The 10,929-nt window shown below is 61.4% G+C and overlaps 1 protein-coding gene across 2 annotated transcripts; it reads right to left on the bottom strand.

Moving 5' to 3' along the window:
- Positions 1–2,368: 2,368 nt before the first annotated feature.
- On the bottom strand, positions 2,369–5,642 carry FGF22 (fibroblast growth factor 22). 2 transcript variants are annotated; one of them, XM_010374941.2, is made up of 3 exons: positions 5,404–5,642; positions 2,938–3,041; positions 2,369–2,867 (listed from the first exon to the last, which is right to left on the bottom strand). In XM_010374941.2, exons 1-3 carry the CDS (start codon positions 5,615–5,617, stop codon positions 2,673–2,675), a joined length of 513 nt encoding a protein of 170 aa, XP_010373243.1. In that variant the 5' UTR covers positions 5,618–5,642; the 3' UTR covers positions 2,369–2,672. The 2 variants fall into 2 exon arrangements, with proteins under 2 accessions (XP_010373243.1, XP_030792919.1); XM_030937059.1 differs by having other exon boundaries at positions 2,369–3,041.
- Between the last annotated feature and the right edge of the window lie 5,287 nt (positions 5,643–10,929).

Raw genomic sequence — 10,929 nt, 5'->3', positions numbered from 1 at the left:
AGTTTTGAGTCAGGAGGCGTTCGTCGAGACGAGGCTTGGGTTCTGTGTGTCCGTGGTGGTCCTCGGGAGTTGGAGTTGGAGCTGGAGGGGAGGCCTGGGCAGGTGAGGCTTGCGGTTGCGAGGCCTGGGGACTCGGAACTGGACGGCCGTTGTCAGAGATGCTGCCGGGCGTGTGCCTGCCTGTGAGGCTGGGACTCCCTCCCGTGGGGTGGCCGGGGTGGCCGGAGGAGCAGGACCAATCAGGTCGCCCCACTCAGGCATGCGCCTCGGGGCGCTGGGCCCTGAGGACACTGGCACCCTGGTGAGGGCTGTGAGGCCGCAGTGCTCACAGATCAGACAGTGGTAAGAAGTGGCCGCCCTGGTGCCCTCCCCACCCCAGGAGCCTGCTGCACGACAGGAGGTGGGACTGGTAAGGCCCGCTCCCCTGCGTCCGCGGGCTCCTGGCACCTGCAGCTACCCTCTCCCCATCCGCCCTGCCTCTCAGGAGTGCTTCGTAAGCGGAAGCACAGTTTGCAACAGTTTGGAGTTGGCTGATTTTCACTGCTGGCGATTTCCTGGACAGTCGCTGGTTCTGTGCCCCCAGGTCGCCTCTCTCTGTCGTGCAGCCCCCACCTCACTGCCTGAGGACACCGGGGCACCCAGGCTTGGGCTTGTGAATGAGCTGCTGAGGCCTCTGTGTGAACCGGGATTTCACTGCCCCGGGACGTGCCAGGCTGCACGCTCATTCCACGCTCCGTTTTAGAAACAACTGCTGACCTGTTTCTTTTTTCTTTTTGAGACGGAGCCTCGCTCTGTCGCCCAGGCTGGAGCGCAGCAGCACCATCTCAGCTCACTGCAACCTCCGCCTCCCGGGTTCAAGCGATTCCCCTGCCTCAGCCTCTCAAGTAGCTGGAATTATAGGCACGTGCCACTACACCCAGCTAATTTTTTGTATTTTAGTAGAGACGGGGTTTCACCGTGTTGATCCAGACGGTCTTGATCTCCTGACCTCATGACCTGCCTGCCTCGGCCTCCCAAAGTGCTGGGATTACAGGCGTGAGCCACCGCGCCCGGCCTGCTGACCTGTTTTTCTGAGGCACACGTTAGGTTTCTGCATGGGGTGCCAGCAAGTTTTATTTCAGCCGTGGACCCGTGTGGCCCCCGGCAACAGAACTCAAGTGGCAATGCCCTCTGAGCTGGTCAATGTGTGCAGATCTCCCAATGCTGACAACCTGGGGTCATCCTGGGCGCAGCTCTGGCCTCCACCTGCTCCATGCCAGCCAAAAGTGTCCCCAGAGGCCACCTGGTGTCCCCTAGGGCAGGGCCCCCTTCTCTGCAGGGTGCGTAGAGCCTCTCGGGCCGGGCACGACCCTCCCTTCCCAGAAGGGTTTTCCCTGTCAGGCTGCTCAGTGCCTCCCAGCAAGTGCCCCAGCCCAGTTTTCCTGGATTTATGTGGAAGGCGGCGGCTGGGGGTGGAGCCCTGGCCATGCCCGGGGACTGTCCCTTTCACCAGGGCAATGGTGCTGTCACCCCACATACAGAAGGGGAGATGGTCCCAGGGTGTCACTGCCTGGCTCGAGGCTGCGGGGCTGGGGTGGACCTGGGCTCTCGGCTCTGCCCTTTTCTCTGGCTGGAGTTTGACTCCCAGCGCTGCAGGCAGAAGGCCCAGCGGATTCAGGATGTCAGGAGGGTGCTGGGCACAGGTGGGGACGCCCCCGCCCCGGCAAGCAGCCCTCCCCACGTCCCACAGGACAGCGGCATGAAGCCCCAGGCCTGCCCTGCACCCAGCACGGCTCCTGCCCTCAGCCTCTGCCCTTCCCGGGGGATGTGAGGAGCCCTGAGGCTTATTTTGTCATGAACAGTTTCTGACACCGTGTGCGTATTTCCAACGTCTGCTGTAACCAAGGATCACAAACTTGCAGGCTTAAAAGACGACATTTATTTTTTGGCGGTTCTGGAGGCCAGAGTCCAAAATGGGTCCCACTGGGCTACTATCAAGGTGGGGCAGGGCCGGTCCCTCCCGGGGGCTCCAGTGGGGACCCGTTCCCTGCCTTCCCCAGCACCTGGAGGCACCCACATCCCGCATCCCTCGGCTTGGGGCCCTTCCTCCCCTTCCACAGTGCAGCCCGTCCCCGTCTCTCTCTGGCTCTCACCCTCTCGCCTCCTGTCGTGAGGACCCTGTGAGGACACTGGGGCACTGGACCCCCCACCCCGGATGCTCCCCCATCTCCGTCCCACCTGCAGGTGCCTTTGTCCTCACAAGGCGGTGCATTTGCAGATTCCCGGGACGGGACCGACTTCGAGGCTGGTGTTCTGCGACGTCTGTCACCGTCTCCCCAGCCCCTTCCTCGTAGCCCCTCCCCGCCTCTCCTCTCCTGGCCCGCCCCACAACATGCTGCCGACCCTGAGCCCTTGCCTCTGCAGGGCCCTGCCTGGGACATCCCCCTCAACCTTTCGACGTCCGCATCCTTCAGCCCGGGAGGTGCCCTGTTGGGTCCTCGAGGTCGCCAACTCAGGATTGGATCTGCTTGGTGGCCGCCGTCCCCTCAGGCTGGGGGCTCCTGTGCTGTGTCCCCAGCGTCCACACGCCGTGGGCACTCAGCGCTTACGGGGCCAGCAAGGGGAAGAACAAGCATGGCTGGGCCCTCGCCACCAGCCTGGGCACCTTGGGGAGCCGCCGGCCTCTCGGGGCCTCAGGAGACCAGGACGGGCAGGAAGTGGGCGGACAGGTGGTACCGCCGCGTCCGGCCGCCTGGCCGGGGCCCCCCCCTCCTGTCCAGTGCCAGGAACATGGGCTGGCCGTGGCGGTGCCAGCGCTGGGAGGCGTAGGTGTTGTGTGCGTTCTCTTCGATGCGCTCCCGGAACCTGCAGTCCACAGTGTAGAGCCGCTGCGGGTGGGGGTGAGGCCGGCCGACCCCCCCACCCCGCCCGTGCCGCCCGGCCCTGCCCGGCACTCACCGACCCGTAGAGGCGGCCCCGGCGGTCCATGGCCACGTAGAAGCCTGAGGACACTGCTTTGATGACCACGACGCCCACGTGTACAGAGCGGATCTCCAGGATACCTGGGGGAGGCGGGGGTCAGGGGAGGCGGGGGTCGGGGGAGGGCCTTGCTGGCTCACAGCCGCTCACGCTGGCACTGGCTCACCCCCAGCACCGCTGCTGTCCACCGTGCTTCGTCCAGGACCCTCAGGACCACGACAGACACCAGGAAGACCCCCCAGGACCACGAGTCCCCTCCTGACCACAACAGACACCAAGAGCCCCCCCAGGACCATGACAGACACCAGGAGCCCCCCGCCCCAGACCACAAGTCCCCTCCTGACCATGACAGACACTCGGGAGCCCCCCCAGGACCACGATGGACACCCAGGATCCCCCCAAGGCCGTGACTGACACCAGGAGCCCCCCAGCATGTGAAGGAGGAGCAAGGAGCAGGCGGAGGGAACGAGAAGCAGGACGGCCCCCTCGAGCTGGAGGGAGTGCAGGGATCGACTGAGAACCCATGGGAGAGTCCACCAGGCCAGGTCAGCGCTGTCCCTGCAACTCAGCCCGAGGACAGCATCCGTGTGTGTGTGTTGGGGGGGAGGTCCCAGACACCCAGGGGGACGCCAGGGGCAGGAACACCAACGAGGAAGGTTGGGAGAGGGTTCCTGGGATGTGGGAGTCAGAGTGGGCAGGGCCCATCCGGGCCGCTGATGACCATAAATGAGCCAGCGACTAGCACCGCCCCAGGGAGCCCCAGCCCCGGCCCTCACAGCTCGGCGGCTCGGCCCGCGCACAGTCACTGGGACTCAGAGCTCCAGACTGGAGGCCACACTGGCAGTGGCCTGGAGTGGGACACCACAGACATGCTTGAGCGCCGACTGTATGCCAGCTGTCCTACCAAACCCACTCAGCAGCCCACGTGGCAGAGGGACCAGCTGAGGCCAGGGCGTGGCAGAGCCAGATTTGGACCCCGTCGTCTGTGGGTGGCCCAGGGCTCACCCTGCCCCACCCTGAGCCAAAGTGTCTTGTCCAGCAAGGACCTTGGGCCCGGCCGCCACTCCTCACCCACACTTGCCCACCCCGGCCTGGGTGCCTGCCGCTTCCTCGGCCGGGTGCACAGTTCCCCGTGTGCCCGGCCAGCTCCCTGTCAAAGTACAAGCTCCTCGGGGCAGCCTCTACACCCGACCTTCCAGGGCACACGGGAACGTCTTTGAGGCTTTGAGTTCTGGGGTGTCTGTGTCACCATCTCCCCTGGCCCCTTCCTCGCCCTGCGCCTCCCCTCCCCTGGCAAGGCGGCTCCCAACACTGCTGTTCACTGTTCTGCGCACCCACCTGCCCTTATTCCTGTGTGTAACTGCTGCACGCCTCTGCTCTGGGAGCCCTGGGAGGGTGGGCATCTCTGTCACCACTGGGTCCCCCGTGCTGAGCACAGCACCCACAAGGTGACCGACTAGTGACCAGCGAATGCATGAAGGGCAGGAGAGCCCTCGGCTAGCCCTCACCCCCATCACTGTCCAGCTAGGGAAACCAAGGCTCACAGAGAGGTAGCGACTGTCCCAGGTCACGCAGTAGAGCCAGGCCTGTGCCCCGGCCCGAGGCCGCCCCGCCTGGCCATGCCCGCCACAGAGGGACCGGCCCAGCCGGTCCCCCGTCCGCCCTCGTCGCGTGCAGCCTAATGAGGGCCTTGGCGCCCAGATGAAAGCGCTGGGAAGGGCAGGGATGATTATCTGCCCTAATGGTAGTGATTCAGGTGGCAGCCAGCAGCCCAGGCCCCCTCCCCAGCGACCCCTGCCCGGCGGGGACACCGACTCCCTGGCCTCCAGGTTACCCCCACATCCCCTGCTGTGCCCGGCCTCTCCTCTTGCTCCTGAAAGTCCACAAACGCTGAGGGCCTACCGTGTGCTGGGCAGGCCCTGGGGATGGAGACGCCCGCTCCGTGAGGTCCTGGGCCCTGTGGGGACCCAGCTCTGCCACCCCTGTCAGTGGGACCCTGGGCAGGCCCCATTCCCTCCTTGGCCTCACCTGCCAGATGGGGTGTCTAGGAAGAAGCAGAGGGGCCCCGACTCAGGCAGCCCTGACTCGGTTTTGTGATGTCAGGAGTCCGGCGGTCAACCCCCACCTTCTGCCATGCAGCTGGGCCTGCCCCAGCCCCTCTGGAGCCTCAGTTTCCCACCTGCAGATGGGTGACCCCACCCACAGGGCTGTTCCACACGGACCCTTCTTTGCCCCTGAGCCGGGTCCCCCGCTGCAGTCTTCGTTTTAACAGTTCAACCCTCCCAGCAAGAGGGCTGCACCCATCGCACAGTCGGGGGAAACTGAGGCCGAGGCTGCACAGAGGAGCCTCCGGGACTCCTCTGCGGGCGCAGGTCACCGTGATAACGGCGGCCGCGCCGCCATCACTCGCCGCCCTCCGCGCGGGCCCCGCCGCCCCGCACTCACTGTCCTGGCCGTGGCGCCAGCGAGTGCCCTGCACGCGGCCGCCGGGGTCCACGCGCAGGAAGAAGTGAGTGGAGGAGAAAAGGCGCCGCCAGCGCACGTCGCCCTCCAGGTGCGGGTAGATGCGCGTTCTCTGCGGCGCACTCGGGGTTCCCGCGGCGTCCGGCGCCCGCGCCAGCAGCAGCCAGGCCAGGCCCAGCCACAGGCGGCGGCGCATGACCCAGCGTCCGGTTTGCCGCGCGCTCTTCGCTCCCGGCGTCCGCGGCGCTGCCTTCGCGCGGCGGGGCCGATGGGGCGCCTCGGGGGCGGGGCCGGGCTAGGGCGCCGGCCAATGGGGCGCCTCGGGGGCGGGGCCGGGCTAGGGCGCCGGCCAATGGGACGTCTCGGCGGCGGGGGTCAGGTGCACAGGGCGCTGCTGTGCAGGACTCCGTTCTCGGCCTCCGCGCGTGTGTTTGTCTCGCGGGGCGTGTCCGTGAGTCAGCCGAGTCCCCGGGCGGGCTAGGACCTCGGGCTGCGGGGGCGGGAGTGTGAGACGCGGGCCGCAGAGACCCAGAGGGAGACAGACAGACAGACGGTGGCAGTCAAGAGACACAGGGAGAGACAAGTGAGACAGAGAGAGACGAGCAGAGGTGGAGATGCTGGGGGGCAGAGATGGACACGGGAGGTCCTGCCGCATGCGTCAGCCCCGCCAGCCAGGCTCCGGGCATGCCCTGGTGGGACTGCTCTCCCCCCAAATTGTAATTTCCCAAAAGCCAGGCCCACAAGGGTGTGGGGATGCGCGGGTGGGTGTGTAGGTGACGGCTGGTGACGTGTGTTTGGGCAGGTAGGTGGGCAGGAGGGAAGATAGCCACGTAGACCTGTGGGTGGCCGGCCGGCGGGGCACATCGAAGTCGGCAGGAATGGGGCGGTCCCGTTCACACCCACACCTGCTCTCCCTTGAGCCACACCCCAGGTCCCACGGGGAACCACCCAGCAAGGCGGCTGGCCCCCACTCCTCCTTGGCCTGCCTCATGCCCTGGGTCCCAAAAGGTGAGCACAGTGACCCTCACAGACCCACAGCCAAGTGGAGGCATTGACAGGTGGGGAAACCGAGGCCTGAGAGGGACAGCGACCTCCGCTGTGGGGACACAGCTCTCAGCAGCCCTGTCCTGGTTCTGTGGCCACAGCCCCAGGTGGCACGCACTTTTAAATAGCACCAGGGTGAAGACATGGTGACCGGCCTATCCAGCCAGAGAGCCCTCTGGAGGGATAACCGGTCCGGCTGGACGCCGGGATGCCTTCCTGGTGGCTCAGGCATCTCCTGACCCTCTCTTCCTGGCTTAGGCGGGTCACACAGAGGGTGTAGCAGGTGCCACAGTCTCAGGGGCCCGCTACTGAGATGGGGCCAGGGGTCCCCATGGCTGAGGTCCAGCCTGGCCTAGCTTCCCACAGTAGAGCCCTGTGGCCAGCACCCCAGGGGCCCTGCAAGTCTCGCTTCACCTCCCCAAGCTTCGGTTCTACCTCTGTCAAATGGGCCAGTAGAGAGACGTCTGGAGGAAGACAGTGAGACCCTCCACGGAACACGCTGGGCAGAGGGCACAGCACCAGACACTGAAGAAATGTCCTCCGCCTTCTCGCCAGCAGAAACCTAGGTCTTCCCTTCCTAGAGTGTCTGCCCCCACCGCAGAAGGGTGATCAGAGGCCCTGTGAGAAAGGATGGGGGATGGGACACACAGCTGGGAGGCTGGCCCCACCCCAGGCATCTGAGTTTCTTTAATGACATCTTGGAAACTTCAGTCACACACCACACAATTCACCACTTACACTGTACATTTCAGTGATTTTATTTTATTTTTATTTATTTATTTATTTATTTTGAGATGGATTCTCACTCTGTTGCCCAGGCTGGAGTGCAGTGGCAAGATCTTGGCTCACTGCAAGCTCCGCCTCCTGGGTTCAAGCGTTTCTCCTGCCTCAGCCTCCCGAGTAGCTGGGATTACAGGTGCCCGCCACCACGCCCGGCTAATTTTTGTATTTTTAGTAGAGATGGGGTTTTACCATGTTGGCCAGGCTGGGCTCCAACTCCTGACCACGTGATCTACCTGCTTCTGCCTCCCAAAGTGCTGGGATTGCAGGCATGAGCCACCGTGCCTGGCCAGTTCAGTCATTTTAGTACCTGACAGAGTTGGGCAACCACCACCACTGTCTAGTTCCAGAAACTTCCATCACCGCAAGAAGAAGCCCCAGTAGCCGTCACTCCCCATTCCCTCTGCCAGCCCCTGGCAACCACACATCCCCTTCCTGCCTCTGTGGATGGGCCTGTCGTGGACACGTCATATAAAGTGGATCACACGCTATGTGTCCTTCTGTGTCTGGCGTCTCTCACTGAGCATGACGTCCTCCAGGTGCATCCAGGCTGTGGCCAGGTCAGAGCCTCGCTCCTTTTCATGCCAGTAATCCCAGCTACTCGGGAGGCTGAGGCAGGACTTGAACCCAGGAGGTGGAGGCTGCAGTGAGCCGAGATCGCGCCACTGCCCTCCAGCCTGGGTGACAGAGGGAGACGTCTCAACAGCAACAACAAACACCCATCAGGGCTGGGCTGGCGGATGCTTTGTATTCAGCGGTCTTTTCCTCTTTGTGGCCTCTGTGGTTGGCCCAAAGGTAAGTCCACACCCTGATCCCCAGAACCTGTGACATTTGCCTTATTTGGAAAAAGAGTCTCAAAAGACGCCATGAAGATCTGAACGATATGCAGATGATTGTCCTGGAGTGTCCTAAACGCGGTCACAATAGAGAGGCAGGAGGAGATTTCACACAGGCAGACGAGGCGGCTGCAGTGCGACCACAGAGACGCGATGGGAGCGATGCGGCCACGAGCCCAGGACGCCTGGAGCCTTCAGAAGCTGGGAGAGGCAGGAAGGATCCCGGGGACCTCTGGAGGGAGCGAGGCCTCCACACACCTTGACTTCAGCCTGTGGTCCTGATTTTGGATTTTTCATTTCCAGAAATGGAAGAAATGAACGTTGCTTTAAGGCACCAAGTTTGTGATCATTCGTCACAGGGGCCTGCGACCATACCCTTCCGTCTAGTGATTCTCCACTTTCTGGGGTTTGGTTGGGTTTTGTTTTGTTTTTTTTTTTTGAGACGGAGTCTCACTCTGTCGCCCAGGCTGGAGTGCAGTGGCCGGATCTCAGCTCACTGCAAGCTCCGCCTCCTGGGTTTACGCCTTTCTCCTGCCTCAGCCTCCCGAGTAGCTGGGACTACAGGCACCTGCCACCTCGCCTGGCTAGTTTTTTGTATTTTTTAGTAGAGACGGGGTTTCACCATGTTAGCCAGAATGGTCTCGATCTCCTGACCTCGTGATCTGCCCGTCTTGGCCTCCCAAAGTGCTGGGATTACAGGCTTGAGCCACCGCGCCCGGCCGGGTTTTGTTTTGTTTTGTGTTTTTTAGACAGAGTCTCACTCTGTTGCCCAGGCTGGAGTGCAGTGCCATAATCTCGGCTCACTGCAGCCTCTGCTTCCCGGGTTCAAGTGATTCTCCTGCCTCAGCCTCCTGAGTAGCTGGGATTACAGGTGCCCATCATGCCTGGCTAACTTTTGTGTTTTTATTTGAGACGAAGGTTTCACCATGTTGACCAGGCTGGCCTCGAACTCCAGGCCTCAGGTGATCTGCCCACCTCGGCCTCCCATAGTGCTGGGATTACAGGCGTGAGCCGACCGCACCCGGCCAGACATACGGTTTCCCACTTTTGATGGTGATACTGTCTCTTTGTAAAACTTAAGCAAGCAAAACATTAATATTGTATTTATTAATTTATTTTTGAGATTGAGTCTCAGCTCTGTCATTCAGGCTGGAGTGCAGTGGTGAGATCTCAGCTTACTGAAACCTCCAACTCCTGGATTCAAGCATTTCTCCTACCTCAGCCTCCCCAGTCACTGGGATTAACAGGTGCTCGCCACCATGCCCGGCTAATTTTTGAATTTTTGGTAGAGATGAGGTTTCACCATGTTGGCCAGGCTGGTCTCGAACTCCTGACCTCAGGGGATCCGCCGGCCTCAGCCTCCCCAAAGTGCTGGGATTACAGGCGTGAGCTACCACGCCTGGCCAATATTGTATTTATTTAATACATGGGTGGTGGAGACAGATGTAGTTAAAATAAATGGCGGGGCGGGGGCGATGGCTGCAGAGTTGCCAGGCTGGAATTTGGGCAAGGACCTGTTTCAGAAACTGTTGTCTTATCTGAAAACCAGATTAGGTTTTTTTTTTTTTTTTGAGACAGGGTCTCATGTTGTCACCCAGGCTGGAGGGCAGTGGCTCAGTCACAGCTCACTGCAACCTCCGCCTCACGGTTTAAGCAATTCTGCATCTTCCCATCTCAGCCTCCCAAGTAGCTGGGGCCACAGGCAGGCACCACCACACCCAACAAAATTTTTTTGTATTATTTGTAGAGATGGGGTTTGGCTACATTGCCCAAGGCTGGACTGTAGTTGTGCGATCTTGGCTCACTGCAACCTCCACCTCTCAGGTTCAAGTGATTTTCCTGCCTTGGCCTCTTGAGTAGCTGGGATTGCAGGCACAGGTCACCACACCTAGCTACTTTTTGTATTTTTAGTAAAGATGGGGTTTCACCATGTTGGCCAGGCTGGTCTCAAACTCCTGACCTCACGTGATCCGCCTGCCTCGGCCTCCCAAAATGCTGAGATCACAGGTGTGAGCTACCACGTGCAGCTGAGGGTAACTTTCTTGGTGCTAAGATTCGGGAACCTGGCTCCTGGGGAAACACTGGTTTAGGGGGTCTGATGTCTCATCAAATAGAAGAAAAGACTAACGCAAAAGGAATGGTGAAATAGTTCAGAAGTCTTGGTTTCCTGCAGGGGTGCAGGGGGCGTCTGTAGGTCTTGGGACACTAGGCCTGGCTGATTCAGGGCCAGGCAGGTGACCCCAGTAGTGAGTGAGGTCTGAAGTCACAGCCTGCTGGGGCACCCTGGGGCGGACTGAGGCAGGTGAGGGAGGATGCTGCTGTGTGTCGAAAACATTCCCAGCCGGTGGCATCAGTGCGCCCAGGCAGGCGTGGGCAGCAGCGTCTGGAATGTGTGTAAGGAGGCTGCCGGGCCCTTCCAGAGTGAGGCCCAGTCCTCGTTCTGGGCTGATGGGGAAATTGAAGTGCTAGGGGTTTGGGAAATGGGGACAGTTTGAGCTGAGGCCCCTGAGTCCCAGTGTGGTCAGGGACAACCTGAGCCCCAGCTATATCTTTGCTCCCTCTCCCCAGCCCCACTCTGTTCAAATTGCTCCTCTGTCCACACTTGTTCCTGCCTTGGGGCCTTTACACTTGTTTTGTTTTGAGACAGGGTCCTGCTCTGTCACCTAGGCTGGAGTGCAGTGGCACCATCTCGGCTCACTGCACTCTCAACCTCCTGGCTCAAGCAATCCTCCTGCCTCAGCCTCCCGAGTAGCTGGGACCAGGTGTGCACCACCATGCCTGGCTAATTTTTTTTTTTTTTGGTAGAAACCGGGTCTCACTATCTCAGTTGCCCAGGCTTGTCTGGAAC

Source organism: Rhinopithecus roxellana, chromosome 8 (genome assembly GCF_007565055.1).
Source record: "Rhinopithecus roxellana isolate Shanxi Qingling chromosome 8, ASM756505v1, whole genome shotgun sequence".
NCBI classification, from domain to species: Eukaryota; Metazoa; Chordata; class Mammalia; order Primates; family Cercopithecidae; genus Rhinopithecus; species Rhinopithecus roxellana.
Note: the sequence above shows the minus strand (reverse complement) of the source record. Positions and strands in the feature narration are given on the sequence as shown.